This window comes from Serinus canaria, chromosome 7 (genome assembly GCF_022539315.1).
Source record: "Serinus canaria isolate serCan28SL12 chromosome 7, serCan2020, whole genome shotgun sequence".
Lineage (NCBI taxonomy): Eukaryota > Metazoa > Chordata > Aves > Passeriformes > Fringillidae > Serinus > Serinus canaria.
In genome coordinates this window covers 254235-273320 of record NC_066321.1, presented here as the reverse complement: position 1 = coordinate 273320, position 19086 = coordinate 254235, and the positions used below count along the sequence as shown (strand labels likewise).

The following is a 19086-nucleotide window of genomic DNA, read 5'->3' as shown; positions in this document are numbered from 1 at the left end:
GGGGGTTTTTTTGAGTGAGGAATTGTCAGGAGAAAAAGCTGGCAGGGATGGTTTTGCTCTGCTTAGGTGTTAGGTATCATTACTTGTAGCTCCTGTAGTCTGGTGAGGGTGTGGGTGATGTGATGAAAGGTTTGAGAATTGAGTATGATGAATTTGGAAAGTGTGTAGGTCAGAGCAAATTAAAGCCAATTTTTTTATGTGAATAAAAGTCTTGTTCTGATAGTTTGTACAGAAAAAGTCCAATGGCTGCCCTTGTTTTATTGCTATTACTGAATGTCAGGATTGTATGCTACTGCGTCATGTAAATTTCTTTGTTGGTGTAAATATGGAAATGCCACATTGGTCTCAAGTGCCATCCATTTGTAATGCAGTGTGTCATTGGAAAAGGAATTTGAAACATCATGCACAAAAAAAAAAAAAAAAAAAAAACAAAAAAAAAAAAAAAAAACCAAAACCAAGAAAGTGTTGTGAATTCTAAGAGGAAAATAGCCCAAATTTTAAAAAATGAATAGTGTAAATTTGAAGCACAAAGTCTAGTCCAGTATATCCACATCTCTCCCATTCCTTGCCTATTTCATAAGGAACTTCACTGCCATTTTCTATGCACATGGAATAACAATAAATATGGAAGTCTCATCCATGGAAAGCTGTTCCCTGTTCATTTTTTTCTTATTATTTTCTCTGTGTGATATTCAGAAACAAATACCATGAAAATTAAGTCTAATTGCATGTTCTTAAGCAGGTTAAACATATCAAAACATTTGGGCCATTTTCCCAGCTCTCTCCAGTGAAAATGTCCTGAATGTGTCAGGCTGGTGGTCCAAAGTGCTAAATCCAGCACCTTCCTACCACAATTCCTCAGACTTGTGTTTTTACTTTTGGTATTAGCAATCCAAGATACTTCAGAACTCTAGCCTTTTTTCTTTCCATCACTCCTCTACCCCTCCCCTTACTCTCACAAAGAAATTGAGGTCATCTTGCTGTCCTAGAAATGATGGTCTCCCTTCTGACTAGTCTGCTTGGATTTCTTTCTAATAAATATGTTTGATTATTTTAAATAGCTAAATCACAAACTTTCCTGTGCTGTACAGTCTGTTACCTCTACCCTGTCTGAAACCACCATTATTGCTCCACATCACTGCATTTTTCTTGGGTTTTTAGGGTTTCCAGTATGCTGAAGAAGGATGGGAGAACACTGGGAAAAGGCTAATGAGTTCTTCCATCAGAGTAAACAGACTGAAGAGAGTCCATCTCAGCCGAGGACAGTACTCAAGCATTCATTCTTCATTTGCATTACTGTATCAAAGACTAACACTCACGAAAGGTAACATAAACATGAATAATCTTTTTGAAAAACAAGGCAAAAGTGACTTTGTAGCTACAAGTAGATTCCTGTAGCCATCAACAACCACAGGCACAAGGGGAAAGCTGTCACTGAGGCGTGCTGGAAGGTTGGTCATTTCCCATCACAGAGTGCAGGGATTCATTTGTGGCCATCAGGTAGAGGTGAGGGAAGGACTCCGTGCTGGCTGCCCCACTTGGAAACCTCTCCAAACACTGCCATGGAGGAGGGATGAGTGACTGTCTGCCTGAAGGCAGAAATCAGCAGAAAGGTTCTTCATTTGCTCACAATTAGCATCAAAGTGATATTCATGAGTTCTGTTATCCAAGACATCACTACTTCATTGGAGATTCTAAATATTTTGTATTGAGATGGATACAACTTACAGGGCATTCACTAGTTAAAAATGCATGCATTTTCAAAAAATATTGCGTTTTCTTTTTGCTCTTATTAAGGTTTTAACCCCATCAAAAAAAAGTAATATTTATTTGGCTTGGTTAATGGCTTTTTAGTTCAGAGTAGAGTTGGTAATTACATTACAATTAGACAAAAAGGAAGGCAGACCTTGTTTCTGCCCATGGCTGGATGGTGCCCTGCACACAAGTGGCATGGGTGGTTGGACAGGCAGCTCTCCTGGCCTTGCTGGTTATTCTGCTGCCACACCTGTCACATTCTTTTACACCACTTTATAGACTAAATACAGGAGCAAGAACTTTCTAATTTTGCCTTTTACTAGCACACCTGCCCAGGGAACACTGCTATGCTGAATCCTGGGCTGTGTTTGGAAGGGCTACAAGCAACATTTCAGTTGTCCACATTAACTTGCCTGCCCTTATTCTGTGTCAGCAGTCCCTAAATCTTTAAATAATGTGTAGGAGTTGAATTAACTTTTCATATGATTTGAACAGAAAGAAATGCTATGAACATAGAAAGAACCAAAAGCTGAGTATAACATATGTTCAACAATGGAAGGGGCAGGTATGTGTGATGGTATCTCTGAATAAACTGTGGTATTCTCCTTTTAAAACTCCAGTAAGTATTCCTGTTCTGATACTTGTCCTCACATCCCCCGGTAGAGCTTGTCTCAATGTGATTAATTCCTCAATTTTATTTTTCAATTTCACTCTATTTTTTTTAACTACATTCCACGAACAAGGGATAACTGTTGTCTTAATTGTTTGTGTGAGCCATGTCACTGAAGATTTAGTGTGCAGCCATAGTGGACTCATTGTCACGCCAGTAGAAATTGATAGAGCTGTGTAAAACAAAGCAGGCGCCCCTTGGGGAAACTGCAGCAGTAGCATTTCTGCAGGTATCCAAAGGGCTGGATCAGCTTGTCAGGGTCAGCTGGTTCTAACGGTAGTCCTAGAGCAGGCCAATGGTATCAGGCACCATATCCTTACTGCTTCAAGGCACCCCAGATATTAGTAAATACTGTTATATACATACCGTTCTATTGTATGAAACATCACCTTCTGCTCTGTCCCACATTATATGAATCGTGTGTAAAAGAATAAGACAAGTAGCAGGATATGTAATGTGCTGATTTTCAGCTAGCTCTCAAAGTCAGAAGGATTGTGGAATGAACTTTCTGCCTATTCTCTGGCAAAAAACAATCGCACTCTGAGAAGAAACTGATCTCCATGAAGATGAAATTCCAAAGGCCTCTGTCTGTGTGTTGCAACCTAATTCTTTAGAATTCACTCACTTATTCCACTGCCCAGTAATACTTTTTAAACATGGGCGTTTAGGTGGATAAAACATGTGATGACAAAGGCATATCTTTTTAGTCCTTCTGTGGGTAAAAGAAAAAAAAAAAAAATCTGTGATTAAAATTAGCCAGTAAGGTTCCTCTGCTTAATGATGTTGCCCTTTACCTTCCAGTACCTTCCAGCCTGGAGACTTCTTTTTCTCTTGTGGTCTGAGAATCAACCAGCATCCAGATCAGAACCAAGACCTGAACTTGTCAGGTTTCCTACAAGAAACAGGCAAACTTTACAGATGTGAAGCCAGACTTACCCTCCAGATTTTATCAATTATATACTACATGCACTAGTGAACAATTATATCAATACAAACCCCACTGAAAACATCTCTGTCTTTACTTCTTGCTTTAGACGCTTAACACAAATGATCTCTCTAACATTATTAACTTTGTGCTGAACAGAAAATAAAACCAAGGTTGGGGGAAATTAAAGCATGATAAACAAAAAAAGCACTATATACCTGCCCCAGGATATTTGTTGTCTCCACTGGGCTCCTGGAGCATCTAAAACCAGCTATATTGACTCATCTGAAAAAGGTATTGCCTACCTGTCACCGATTTTAAGAAAACAGTAGTATTTCTCCATTCAGTTGCCAGATATAAAACAAGTATCAGTTTGTATCAGTAGCCACAATTTAGTAATTCTGACATTTGAAAACAAGCAATACTGGAAATAAGACAGAGAAGGGAAAATACTGTAGAGTCATGAGCAATAGATCTTAACAACAGAGATGTGATTTAAAATATGACACATGAGGAAGGTATTCCATATGTCTGCGTGCTAACTGTTTGTTTTAGATGTGGGCTATGTCTGGTTGTCATCCCAAGACACTGGTGTAATTATGCTAATAGCTGTTAGCTGGATTAGAACAGACAGTCTGCTTGGGAGCATAGTGATTTTTGTTCCCGACAAGTGACTTTTCAAACTTTGCAATCAGCTAATAACCTGCCTGTAGCACATAGATTATAAAGGAGAAATTTCCAAGAATTTGAGAGATGCTGAGAGCACCACTCAGGAAAATTTAAATTACTATTGTCTCTCTATCACAGTTAAAATTCTGTGTCTGTCCCCAGGCTTTCCCACATCTGCCTCTGTTATGGAAAAAACCCACATTCTGAAAATACATAGAACCATTACAATATAAACTCATTTTTATTCAGTCATTCACAAATTACTATAATAAAAATAAATCTATCCCCAGCATCAGATGAACATCTCTGAAGTTTGGTATTTATGTGATCAGGAAATGGGACTGAGGATGGCAGGAAAAGCAAGAGATTTCAACTGCACTATCCCATGGTCACAGAAGGATTATTCTCTTGCTGATTCTTATCAACCAGACAAACCAGTCTAACAATTTCCAACAGGTAAAAAGTATAAATGAAAACAGAAAAAAGTCTAAATAAATGAAATCATTACATAAAATCAGGTTTACAAATCTAAGCTGGCACAGTGGCATTGTTGAGGTAGTGCCAAGGGCTGCCTGTCAAGAATAAGGTGCTCCAAAAAGTACTATATAAATACGGTTTTACTTCACAACAGCTTCTGGTTTAAAGATATACCAAGTGACAAAGGAAATGAAGTAAAGAGGGTGGAAGGAAAAGAAAAAAAGAAATGGTATAATTTATTTAATATGGTAAGAAGTCAACATGAACTTAAAATTTCTTATTTAAACCAAGTTCCCATGCTTGTCCCAAGAATTCCTAGAAGAGATGTACAATGGCACTAAACCTTATCCTTATTAATGCTTTAGGCAGCACACCAAAGCTGTACTACATGACTGCCTTATGTGGTAAGTAATGAAATTTCACCTATCAAATCTGTGCAGTAACAAACAGCTCAGGTAAACAAACTGAAAAAATCACAATTTCTCTGCTGAGGCAGAGAAACATGAATATCAAAAACCCTTACTCCCGGCCAAGTACTTCAGAGAAGGGTTCTTTTGTTCTCTCTCCTGCAGATCATTTTACCTGAAAGAATTTGTTTCCCCAATCAAAATTGCCATCATCCACTTCAGGTTAAATGCTTATGGGCAGAGACATGCAGCACTATCAACTTTAATATTTGCAAAGTAAGTTGCTTTTCTAGGGAGGAAATTGCTGCATTTCAAAACTATTTCCTGCCTCATACATACAGAATTAAATATCAGAGAGATCTAGTTTAGACTGGATGTCCTTTCAATTTTTCTGCTTTAAAGATCCAAGCCATCAGTAGTCACTCATAAGGCGGCTGTTGTGCTATAAATACCTACTGGTTTCTTAGTCTATTTTCTCTTCCATTTTTTTTACTTCATTTCCCCCTTCTTCAGATTCCACTTAATCACATCCTATTTTTACATTCCCTCTCTCTCCTTTTTTTTTAATCATTGATATCCAATAATAAGACAATTCCAAAGAAATCATGAGACTAACTTTTTTTTTTTCTTCTTTCGTGTTTTGCTTTCAGAATCTCTAAAAGAGCAAATATTTGTGATTAAATGCTTTAGCACCGCAGAGCAGAAGATGTTTACAGCAATCTAGGAAAATCTTTTTGACATTCTGCACGATGGTTCCAGCAGCCGCCTGCAGCCCAGCCCAGCCCGCGGCAGGGCCGCCCTCCCTCGGCGGGCAGGGCGAGCAGCGTGCCCGCAGCGCCTCTCCGGCCCCCGGGCAGCGCGCAGCAGCAGAGCCGGAGCAGAGCCGGTGCAGAGCCGGTGCAGAGCCGGAGCAGAGCCGGAGCAGAGCCGGTGCAGAGCCGGTGCAGAGCCGGAGCAGAGCCGGAGCAGAGCCGGTGCAGAGCCGGAGCAGAGCCGGAGCAGAGCCGGAGCAGAGCCGGAGCAGAGCCGGAGCAGAGCCGGTGCAGAGCCGGAGCAGAGCCGGTGCAGAGCCGGAGCAGAGCCGGAGCAGAGCCGGAGCAGAGCCGGTGCAGAGCCGGAGCAGAGCCGGTGCAGAGCCGGTGCAGAGCCGGTGCAGAGCCGGTGCCGGCCGTGCTCGGGCGCTGCCCCACTCTCCCTCCCCGGGGCACGCACACATCCCTTCCGAACGCTGTAGGAACGCCGTGGGATGCATCTTCTACCCCACACCTGCCACACGCTTCTGGAGAGCCGGCGGGACCAGTACAGTGATACAAAATCTTACAGCCATGACAGCTTCAAGAAACTGACAAATTGCCATGAAGATTTCTTCATCCGCAGTATAATTTACAACATAGATAGTAAACATTAAAAGATAATTCCTTCTTTTTTTTCCCTTGGTAATTTTAAATACCGAAAACGAAAATGTTGAGGAGTTTATACAGTAAATAATTCCAGATTAGCTGTATCTACTTTCAGTTTTTTATGTTTCTAATACGTTATGTAAGACTTCAATGTTTATTATGGCAACGGATTTTTTAAAAGAGGGCATTGTTTTGCTTGTCTCAAGCAGATACTACTGATTGAAGAGGGCAAGATTTACCTCACTAAATCAAGTTCTTTGAATCTTTAGCAACGTTTTTAAAAGTCCCGCCCCTCACGCCGCTCCCTCACGCCGCTCCCTGACGCTGCACACCGCCCCTCTCCCCGCCCCTCACACCGCCCCTCACACCGCCCCTCACACCGCCCCTCACACCGCCCCTCACGCCGCTCCCCGCCTCTCACTCCGCCCTGACGGCGCTCCCCGCCCCTCTCCCCGCCTCTCACTCCGCTCCCCGCCTCTCACGCCGCTCCCGGCCTCCCTCACCTGCCCTCTCGCCGCTCACCGCCTCTCACACCGCTCCGCCTCTCACACCTCCTTTCGCAGCGCTTCCCTCTCCTCACTATCGACTTCGTACCGTCCCTCACACCGCCCCCCTCTCTCACAGCCCCGCCCCGCCCCACCCCAACCGCTCCGAACCGCAGAAGCCGCTGCCGCTTGAGTCGGTGTGCGTTCCCTGCGCCGTTCCGTGGTCCTGCCCCGGCCTGCCCCGCTTGGTTCCCGGCGCTCCCGGTTCCGCCATGGCGCTGAGGAAGAGTGTCCCACCGGGCCGGCGCCCTCCCGCAGGTAGGGGCCAGGGCCGCTCCGGGCGCGGTGTGACGGGCTCTCCCGCCGCACCGTCCCACACAGATGCAGCTCCTCCGCGGAGAGGAGCGGCCAAATGGGACCGGGAATTGTGGAGGCGAGTCTATGGTGCGGGGCCCGCTCTCCCCAGCAGGTCCCGCAGCCGTCCCATCATGGGTGCGCTCGGTCGGCGGGTGTGCGGCTGGCGCCGCTCGGTGATCGGGCGTTATTGAGGGATAGCGAGAGAAATGGGTGTCCATATTCAATATCTGTGTTTAATGCTGCAGCCGTATCCCTCTCCTCCTGTAGTAAGGTGAAGAATTTACTTCCCCCCCCGCCCCACCTCACAGAGATAGATCTCTCTGTGAGGAAGCCTTCGAGCCTGCTGTTCCAGCGGCCGCTCTGCCTGTGTGGCGACTCTAACGATGTAGTACCGGGATTTTAAAGATGTCGTGGCGAGTGTAGTAGCGCCTGTGTTTGTCAGGGGAGCGTGTAAATGCGTACAGTGTGAGCAGCTCCTGAGCCATCCCAGGAGCTGAGCGGAGCTGTTCAAACACACCAGTGCGTGAACTGTGTCCCTGTGTGCCTGTTCTGGGGCACACGCGGAGATGCTGCAGGCTCAGCCCTTGGAGCTGGGAGATAGTCACTGCAAGGACAGTCTCTGCAGGCTCAGCCTTTGATACTGGAGGAACAGTCGCTACAAGGCTTTAAACCAGTTGGGACTTCCCCTCGGTTTATTAGGAGCAGTTAGTGCCTGAGGAGCACATACTTGTTTGTCTCCCTGTACCCCATAGAACAGTTTTGTTTTCCTGGAAATATGTTTTTGTTTGGAGGTTTTTTAGCATACTTTTACATGAATTTGGGATGTAAATAATTTTTTCATCTAGTCTCTGGTCCATTCCTGGACTTTTGTGTGTGTGGCAGGAACAGTTGAGCTAGCTGTACCTGAAAGGGGCTTTAAACCACTGCAGTCAGTGACCTGGAGCAGGTACTGGTCATTCTAAACTTGCATTATAGTATTCCGCAACCCGTACACTTGCAAGTCTCTAAGTAAGTCTTGGTGAAGCTTATGTGTGACTGCAGTGGGGACCAGCTTGGCCGAGGGGTGGAGGTAGCAGAGTAAGTGGTTTATTCTGACCAGTATTCAGCCAAGCTGTCTTTGTTTTCACTTGGGTTTTTTTTTTATGTTGTTTTGTTGTTTGGGATTTTTTTTGTTGTTGTTGTTGGTTAGTTTTGGGGTTTTTTTTTGAGAGGGGAGCATAAAAAGGAGTGTGCCTCCTTACTTTCTTGTTTTATTTAAAAAATACATGATCTTTTAAAAATGGAAATTAGTAAAGATTTTGTCACTTCACTGTTAGATTACATGGCTAACAGGTCACTTATAAAAATCAAAAAATGGAACTCTGTATTAAAAGTTTGCCACACCCCTCTATTGCTTTGGAAAGCAAATTACAAAACAGCTTTGTGGTGCATCCCAGATGCATCTGTGTTTAACCCTTCCCCCACCAGGGATGTGTGTGCACAGGTGGGACAGCAATTCCTAGTGGCTAGTTTCAAGTCAGTGCAGAGATGGAAAGGAACACGGATTATTTTTAATCACTCCAGATAACATTGTTTTGTGGGCCTAGTGGTAATAGACACAATTCCAGACTGTCCATGTTTCAGTATCTCTTCCCATGTTGAGCATTTCTCTCCTCCTTGTCTAGCTCCCCTTGTGCTTTGTGAAAGCCTCTTAGTGTTAAAATGTCTGCTTCTGTCTGGATCTCCTTGCCCTGCTAAATTAAAACTAAAAACAATGCTTGTATCTAGAAATTGCCAATCCTGCATGTGAGAGAAGGTCCCAAACCAAAAGTTGCAGGTCTAGGTTCAGTTACCTTTTTTTTTTTTTTTTACCTAATTCCAAAATTTTAGTGGTTTTCCTGATTGTGGTTTGACTGGTTCCTAAAAAGACAAGAGCCTATCAATGTGTGGGAGAACATTTGGGATAATAACTTGTGTTAGTATTCTGGATAAACTTACATAAAGAGAAATTATGTTGAGAAGATCTCTGAGATCTTGAAAGATGCCAAGGCTTTTTTTTTTTTTTTTTTTTTTTTTTTTCCTGTGTGGTCTGGTTTGTTGTTGATATTTGGTTTGTAGTTTTTTGGTTTGGGTTGGGTTTTTTTTAACATGGTTTGTCATTCTAGTTTGAAGATGCCTCAAAGACAAGGAAGAGTGTCACACCTTGTGTGCTGATGGTTTTTAGAGTCTCAAATCTCCTTACTGGTAGATACTTGGAAACAAACGGTTGAAACTTCCATTTCGGATGCTTTTAATTTTGCAGTTAAGCTGCCAGAAGGACTAGGTTCAGTCTAGGTCTCTGGTGCATTTGCAGCTGTAAGATGGCTGGGCAAAGAATTTGCTGCTTATGCAGTAGTATCATTAACTTTATGGATGTCATTTTAGGAACAGAAGAAAAGCCAAGTCTAGCTATAGCATAACTCTGATCTTATAGTGCTGCCTTGGACATGACTGAGGAAAAATTTTTGTTTCTAAAATTAAACCTACAACCAGGAAATAAAAGGTCAGGAGTCAGATTTGGTAGAAAATGGGCATTAGTTACAGATGGATACAAATGCATTTCTCATGCTAGCTAGTTGAGTAATTCTAGAAACCTTTCCCTATTCTCTCCCTCCCTCAAATTAAAACTCTAGCCTTAATTATTCACAATCAGAATAGGAGTCTTGCTGAAAAGTGAAGCAACCTGCTAAATAGGATGAGAAAAGAACACTAAGGTTGTTCTTTCTTTCTTACAGTTTTAAAACTTAAAATGCTCTCTTGAAGAGGGAGAAAGTATTTCTTTCAAGAGAATGTTTTAGATAACTTTATGTGTTCTTTGTTCAGAATTCAGTTTTCAGACATGCCTCAGAACTTAAATTGTTGTTGTTAGGTCGCCTGTAGCTTAATTAGTACTAATTGGTTTTGTGATTGGCAGATACATTAATAAAATATAATTAAACATGTTGGAACGCAAGTACAAGATGACTATACATCTGGTTTTTGTCTGCATTAATAAATTTATTCTGGAATATCCTGAACTGATCATGAAGCCCTTACTGCTGTTAGTCACGTTGTTCAAAAACCTGAAAGTGTTCAGATGGTGGTTTTCTTTTTTGTTTTTGAAATACAAATTGGAGATGTAATAGTTTCTGGGGAAGAATATTAACATAGTAAGGTGTTAAGGTTTAATATAGTTAGTGGCACCTGAAACCACTCTGATTTCTTGATTTATGGTATCTGGAAGTTGATTTCTGTCTGCCATGACGCAGAATTTTGAAGCCTTTGCTGCATCTCTTTGGCTACTCCTGTGTATGTGTGCATACAAATAAAGCTTGGAGCTAAATACTGAAAGATGATTTCTGGTTAATGGTTATCTGGGGTAAAAGTATTCTCTTCTTGTGTATGTAAATGTGGTATGTAGTTCTGTAGGTATTTTTACTTACCTTTCACTTTCTTCTTGCAGTTAAAGCTGGAGGTATGAGAGTGTCTAAAAAGCAAGAAAATGGACCTGTTGAGAAAAATGCTAAACTTCCAGGAAAAGAGAAGTCAAGGTATTACAATGCAGGGCCTGTTCACCCCTGCCCCGTAGTTCAAGATCATAGGTAATGGTCTTTAAAAACAAAGAAAAGTCTTATTCTACAAGAGTTTAATTCTTAAACTATCTTGTGCAATTTGTAGATAAAATGATACTGATATAGAAATAAGCTTTGACTTTAAAACCCCCAAAACCCAACTGCTTCAAAACCCAAGGAAAGTGCCTTGCAATGAAAGGCAAAGGCTGAATCTCATCTCTATTGTCATGTTTTATGGAACAGAAATTAAAACAATGTATTACATAACTGTGCCTAATAAAGGAATGGTCAAACAGTTTCCAGTGAAGTAGGAATAGCCTAAAGTAGCCTAACTTTAGGCTGTCCACATTCTGAAGGAAATTAAACCCACATCAACTCCCCCAAGGAAGAGTCCTATCTCCTATATAGGCTATACCCCCTATTTCAATCTAAAACCTAATTTGGCTTTTGCTGTTTGCTACTTTATAAGGTTAACCAAGCTGTTTTGCCCTAAAAATGAAGGCATACTTCTAGTTTGAATAAAATAACTGCAATCAGTTATTTGGTCATTAAAACAAGTACTTTCTTGAAGCTTTTTCAAAGACTGAACATTTTTCCTAAATACCTGCACTTTTCTTAAATGACACTTAGGAAAAAGTTAAGTTAACCAATATAAGGGTATGACAGTAAAATTTGAATGACTTGTGATGTTCCTGAAATTTTTGATTCTTTTGTTGTTTTCTTCTGGGATTAGAAACTTTTTATTTTCACTTGTTGCCAATTGTCTGGGTGTAATTTTGCAGTTGTCTTCTCCATAGTCATAGTTAACTAATGGTATAAACAGATCTTAAATAACATTTGTCAGTGTAGCAAACTGTCAATTGCTGAATTGAAATGTCAGTAGGAAATGTCTTGCCTAATCCACAGAATCATTAACTTAACTAAAGCAATATCTGCTTTTTCAAGAGTCACATTTATGGTATTTGGGATTTATAATGATTTTTCCCTACTCCATTTTAAGCTACAGATGTGTCAGTGGATATAATGGTATCATCAGAAGAATGTGCTATCTGAAGTTCTTGCTGTTGCTGAAGTAAATTATTTCATGTCCACAGATTTATTTGTGGAATATTGGTAACATGGTGCATAGGAATATGGAGAAGTTAATAGGATAATCTGGTTAAAAAAAAATTCTTGCCTGACAAACAGTTGCTGTGAAAGTTAACACCCTCCAAAAGAAGAGGGTGAATTTTTTTCATGGGTCTATATTGGAATCAAGAAAATGTTTTGTAGATTAGGATATAACTGCTGAGCTTCTGAGAAGTTATTTCACAGTGTACAAAAAAAAATCCTTTTTGAGATATTCAAGGATATTTCATATACAGTTTCTTGTATATCTGAATAAAAATTGGAGCCTGTCATAGATTTTCTGTTGTTCCATTCTGAAACAGCATGCCTTTTTTGATATCACATAGTTTTTAACATGATGAAAAGATTTAGCTCCAAACCCTAAATTTATATTGCAAAATGTTTTGTATTAAGTCTGGAAAATGAAAGTGACAAATGCTTGTGTGTTTCTGTGAGATGGAAATGCTAAACATTTTTTTCTTGTGCTTTACAGTGCTATTGTCAGTTTTGCAAAACCTCAGAATATGGGTGTCTTGGTAGCAGAAGCTCTGAACAAAGTAAGTCTGAAAGAAAAAGTCAGGGTTTCTTTATGAATCTAAACATGAAAAAATGTTAAAAAGTGAAATTTCCTCAAACTTGTGTCTGGCAGTATCAGGTGTTTAATCTGCCACTAAATGTTCTTGGGATAACCTATTTCTGTAGTGGTCGTGTGGCTGAGCTTCTAGATGGCTAAAAAGTACATGGGCTTCTCTCCTTACTCTGATTCCACTCCTAGTTACTGCAACATGCCCTGGGTAGTTGTGCTCACCTGTGCAGAGAAGCACAGCCAGGCAGCAAGGTGTGTCCTACTTGTAAAGTGGCATGGTGCATTAGCTTTAGTGAAATATGGGGAAGAATTGCCAGTGACATCTAAGTGTCAGGGCAAGCTGGGATTACAGTGCAGAGCAAAACCTTGTCTTCAGTGCTTTATCCCACTGTAGAAATCACTCCAACTTCTACAAGGATCCAGCCAAAATACAGAGCTACTTGAGGGAGGTGGGTGGCGTGACAGCAGGTGCAGGGGACACCAGGATGGTGATCCAGTCTCCTGCTCTGGGAGTGATCCCCAAGACAACAGGCACTGCATGTCCTACTGCTGCTCCATATCTTGCTGTGTCATTTGAGGCCTGACATCATTTGGTTGAGCATCTTTTCACTTCTCCCTTAGGAATACTATGGGATCCTGTAAAATCTTGTATCCCACAGCTGCTGATGGACCTTTCTGTTTATCACATGCTTACAGCTCCTGTCCTGTGTCTTATTGGGCTGTTGGTGCAGACTTACACCTGCCCTTTGGAAGAGCTGATTTCACAAGCAGGTCTTTGGTTCGCATGGTAATCTGAAGACATGACAGTTATCTCTTTGTTTCACACTTACAGTCTTCAGACTCTGAAGCATACGAGAGTTCCTCATCCCTAGAGCTCAGTAAAACATCAGAGCTCAGTTGCATAATTTCAACACAAGCCTTTTATCAACAGTTGTGTTTATAGATTTAGCCTGTAAATCTTGAATTTTTGTTTAGACTTTTTAATGGAGAACAGATACAATTCATCGTCTTTTTCTTCCACCTGCCCTCATCCCCTCTGTTCTGACCCACCATTTCTTTTTCCTATTGGTTTCCAGAAACTTGAAACTATATGAAACTTCCTTGCTACTTTAGAATGTGATAGTTAGCTACTGTAATAATGATGATTTTGAACTTGGGAAAATAAGAATTTTATTCAACTTACTGTTAATTCTGGCGTACTGATTATTTGCTGTGTTTTCCTTATCTTGGAAGCTCATTCTATGAGCTACTAAAGAAGAGAAGAAAAAAAACTAAAAAATTCCCTAAAGGTAGTCAGACTAATATCACTTTGAAAACAGAAATTATAACTAAATATACCAAGTTACCATGAGTTATGTGTATTGATCACTTGAACTTTTTCTGGGTTTAGGTTTTACTGCTCCTTTTAAACTATTTTAATAGGATAAAATTTAGAAAGAGAATAGCTGAAAAATCTGTATTCTATCACAACTTTTTTCTCCCCCCTTTAATGTTACAGATGAGCCACAATATCCATGCAGCAACATTACAAGTGGCTCACCAAAAGCCACAACCTACCTTGGAGAAGTTCATACTGCCTAAAAGAATTTACATTATTCAACAGCCACGGAAATGTTAAGATAATCATTAAAAAACTTATGTTTACTCAAAAGTGAGTTTCTATTCTATATAGCACTTAGCACATTGTGGTGAAGTGCTCAAAAACTGTGTGCCTTGTATCTTGCTGTGTTTCTGTTACTGACAATAAAATATAAGAAGAGTTACTAAATGTACTCAGGATTTATTACAATATCATGGCTTCTGTCTAACCTGGTGTTACTGGTATGTAGTAATTACTCAATGCCAAAAAGTCCAAGTTTCACTTACTGTGTGAGTTTTGAGTGAAGGAATGGGAACTGTCAGCCCTGTTGTTTTGGGGTTTTTTTAGTTTAATGGTAGCAAATCTGATGTGAACTTGATTCTAAGAAAGCATGACTCAAAGACATGGGGCTTCTTTCAATTGAGCCTGAGGTTTTCCATGCTGAATGCAGGCCTGAGGCTTACTGCATGGTAAGTAATTCACAAAGTCCTGTGAAGGATTTCTGTGCAATGAAAGAAGTATTTTTTGCTTGCATTTCTTTCTGTAAGAAAACCCAGCTCCTCTGCAGAGATCCAGCAAGCAGGAAGAACTGAGTAGAAACAGTCTGAACCTGTTTGGGGTTTGGGTGGATAAATGAAAGAGTTACCTGACTTGGAGCTGAACCCTTGGCATTGGAGGGCAGGTAGCAGGGAGGAGCCAAGGTGCAGTGAATGCTATGACTGGAGTTTGGCCTTGGTAGAATGGTGTATGAGACTTAGCACTGCCTGGCAGTAGTACGATCATGAAGGGTCAAGCTTAAAAATGGGGAGGAACAAGTGTAAATCCCAGTCCAGGCAATGTGCTTGAGCCATGACCTGCTTGGAGTGACAGGGACGATAGAGCCAGGGGATAATACTGTCCTGCTATTGGGAGTTGGTTGTGGAGCTTCACTGACTCAGAATTTAATTGACTTTTTTTTTTTTTTAAAGGTGGTGATTGCAGAAGAGTATTGTCCCAAAACTGATTCTTTTACCCTTTTGGTGTGCAAGAAATTGACCCCCCCACACAGAGTGGAGGTTTTTCATTTGTTTACAGTTGTGTGCAGAAAGGGGTGCTGTGTGGTGAATTGTCAGAGCTAGCATGGAGACAGACCAAGGCAGGCACACCTATAGGTTACAGTCTCAGGCCAAGCAGATCTTACTTCACTCCATGGTTAAGTTGTGTTAGCTTCTCTCTGTTTCAGTCCCAATGTACAGTGCCCAAGAAGTCGTGGTATGTGCTCAGTGAGCAGTGGGCTCTTGGTAGGCAGAGGGGCTGAGCTGGGGATGTGGCTTTTACTATTATAATTATGATCTAATGAGGAAAGTTCGTGGCAAGGGCAAGTTCTCACCACAGATGCAGTCAGACCTGGGGGTTCGTTGGCCCATCGTATAAGGTCCTGAATAAGAAAGGTGTGATCTTTTTATTCCCTCCCCTTCAAGGACCTAGCACATCAATTTTCTGTTTTGTACATTCTTGTGGCTGTTGTTCCTGTTGCTTAACTGCTTTGTTCTCTGTCTTATTATTTGGAACTTTGTTCCTGTTATGCATCAGTTCCCCACTTCCATACTTATGATGCTTCTTATACATACCATGTCTCTCTTTGGAACTGTCACATATTTTCCTGAAAGGAATCATGGGGCTGACAGGTAAATCAATTGCTTCATGATTTCCCAAATGCAAATACATAGTGCTACAATTAAGACAAAATAAGGGTTAGTATTAGGAGAACAACAAGGTAAAACATCTCATTTAAACTCCCTGTAGTGCTGGTTAGTGACCATCTGAAAAGCCTCCTACCACCCCTGTGGTTGGGGTTGTTCCAACCCTTGTGTGCTTTCCACATCACAATGGACAGTAATCAAAGTATTTTGTCTATTCTTCTGAGCTTGTTTCAGCAGTTATTTCAGATCATCCTGCTATAATAATTTTCTTACTCAAGCGAGATTCATCCCAACAGAGGATGGGCAGCAGATCTTGAATCAGCATATAATTATACAGCAATAGCTGACATAATGTGACAGGAGCTGAATAATCGAAATTCCACCCATTGATTTTGGTGAAATTGTGAACACAAACATTAGAATAATTATCTGTATCTGCAATAAGGTTATCTACAATATGAAGCCACAAACTGTTCTCATATAAGCACATTATTTTCCAGTATATAAAAGTACACATTTATGAGCTTCATCAGGATGGATTTCAAAATGACAAACACTATTCTGGATCCAGACAAATGTCAGGGCTTTGGTGTTAGTGCACAAGTGAGTCCCTGTTCCCATATAGTGCATGTGCTAACACTAATGGTTTGCCATTCCCCATGGGCACCTGTCCTATGCTCCGGGGTAGGGTTTGGTTATGATTCAGGCCTACTGCAGTGACTGAGTGATGGACACCAAGGCTCCTATGTGGATTAGTACCAGGACTGTGCTGTTGATGGTATTATAACTAAGTGCCACCAAGGCTGGAATTCCTTTCCAAATTTAGTCATTATTCCAAATTACTTTTTGAAGTTTAGTGGGTGAAGGTGCCTTCTTTACATTCTCTTAAAATTGCTGCTGCTGTTGATTGCATCCACAACTGAGCTCAGACGTATCTAAGAGAAAAAGAACCTTCACCTTGGTTTGCACCAGGTGCCTCTGGGATCACCTATGAAGTCGCTCATTGATTCCTTTCCACTGAGGCAATGTGTCAGATAAGAGCCATTGATTAGTTGCTAGTGCTGGTAGAGAAGACCACAGAGGGTGTTGTAATTTGTTTAAATCACTTGTGGTTGTGCTCAGGTTATTTATAAGTACTTCAGCATCTGTACAATTTAAAACTCCCTGTGGTTCCAGTCGCAATTCTTCTTATTCCTTATGGGGGTTTGCCCATGTAGCCAAGCTAACTGTCTTGCATGGGAAGTACTTAAGGATGGTGACCACATCAGTTTAAGTGTAGAAATATTAATCTGCATTACTAGTTCTATTTGTTTAAGAAGCCAAGGTGGATTAAACATTTGTTGCTGATCTGCATTTTTGATCACATGGTCTGATTTCAAAAATTTGTGGGGATTGAATTTTCTCATCCTCTTTGACTGGGGCAGATGTAATTGTTTTGGTTTCAGTAATATCTACCTTGAGTTTAAATGTTAGTCCCACATTATGGTGGTCCCAAAGTCATATAACAAAACCAGGTTTAACCAGGGTAACATTATACCAACAATCCCACCTTTCAGTGGCACAAAATTTTGAGTCTTATGCGCTTGATTCTGTTGTACTACGAAACATTGAAATTTGAGTGGATTTCCCATGTGTAGATCCATTGATCATTTTGCAGCATATCTGAATTTTTTCTTGGGTTGTTCCTTTCAAGAGAGGAACCCAACTATACCTATCCATGTTCTAAATATGCTTCAGCTCCATGCATAGCCAGAGTAGAGAAATTCTACACTAAAATTGTATACTTAAATTCATGCTTAATGTGAAAGGTGATACTCAAAAAATGGTTATACTGTCAAAGAGGATTCTTTTTAAGTGCGCTTTCCACATGACTGCAGTGGAAAGCTATTGCAAATACTGATATGAATGTCAGTGAACAAACAGGACTTGAGTCAAAGCTGTCCATGTGTCAAACGACTATCTGTGCTCTCAAAGCCAAAATTAGCACAGTTCACTCTAATCTATCGATGGCCAATACATGCTCCCTATACAAAGAATATTTGTAAAATCTTTAGAATTCTAATCTTTATGTTTTTTGTTTCTGTAGAAAATCAATAACTAGGGAAAAGTTGTAGGGTCTGATTCTTCAGGCCTTTGTGAACATCACTTTGTATGAAGCTTTGTATGAATGTTGCTTAACTGTTTAAGGCAGTATGTTCAGGGAGGAGGGATGTGCTTGATGTAGAAGGGAGCTGCCACCCTTTTGTGGCATAAATCAGGCAGTCATACAGCGATTGCTAAGTATGGAACAGTTCTGTCAGAAAGCCCTAGGCACTGCTCTGTGCAATCCACACTTAGCAAGTGCAGTCCCACAGAGATGAACTAAGTATATTCAGTAACTCGAGTTTCTGGCAAGACCATGTCTGTGGGCAAACAGGAGTTCTGCAGCAGGGGCTGTGTCTGAGCTGCATCAGTCGCCCAGCCCAGCAAATCCAGGTGTGCCCTGCAGCAGTACCGGGGCTCCCGTGTACACGGAACGGGGTGCCATGCTGAGGGTGCCGTGGGAGTGCCCAGTGGCCTGCCAGAGAGCAGGCTGGAAGGGAAAGGATCTTCCAGGTGCTGCCTGGGTAAAACTTTCACATGTAAAAACAGGTCCAGACAAGAACAGGAGGTCTAGTTTTGATAAACTTTGTTTCATGGGTTTGCAAAATGTAGAGCAGGTGCAATCTTCTCTTCTGCTATGAGATGAATCTTGCAGAGCAGGAAATCCTGGCAAGTGTTCTGTTCCATGTCCTGCTCGGTCAGGTGGTGTCCAGTTTGTGTTTGCACCATCATTGATGATATTGCGATGAGGCTGTAGTGCCCTCTGTTGCAGGGAGTTTGTTTTATTTAATTCAAGCTGTAATACTTAGCTTTCATTACTTAAATATGAATTGCCACCAAATTCAGCACATAAAGAACAAATACAGTAGGTTTGCTAGAAAAATCAAACCGTTGCAGGAAGATTGTTTTCAGGCTGTTCATGGACTATTTCAAACAATGCAGCCATTCAGTGAGAAGGACATGATTTCAGGAAAATATTTCTGCTCCTGATCTTCATTTCACCATATTGGAGGACACAATGTTTGTTAATATGCAGTTGTTATAAGCTGTAGCCCTCAAAACACCTTACAGAGATGGGAAGCCAAGGGACAATGAAAGCTTTGAAAAGAGATTTCAGTACATATTGGTTGTTTCAATGTCTTTGTCAGCTTGATAATGTCACATGTGCTGTTTGATGGCCTGAGACACACATGATCTGTTGGACTTCTCTGCAGGGAGGAGTTTCTACTGCGGCAAGGAAGAGTCTCTACCCTTAAGCACTTGGTGCTCCTACATTGGGTGGTGCTGGACAGAGTTGCTTGGGAATTCAGAACTGTGCAGAGTGCCTCTGGTCTGG

At 41.2% G+C, this 19086-nt stretch overlaps 1 protein-coding gene across 1 annotated transcript; it reads left to right on the top strand.

Moving 5' to 3' along the window:
• Window positions 1–6679: 6679 nt before the first annotated feature.
• Window positions 6680–14220, top strand: DAPL1 (death associated protein like 1; the record flags this gene model as incomplete). Its single annotated transcript, XM_009087753.4, has 4 exons — window positions 6680–7106; window positions 10606–10693; window positions 12315–12378; window positions 13906–14220. Coding segments are annotated over 4 exons (699 nt in total), but the record flags the coding sequence as incomplete, so codon positions are not given.
• Window positions 14221–19086: the final 4866 nt, after the last annotated feature.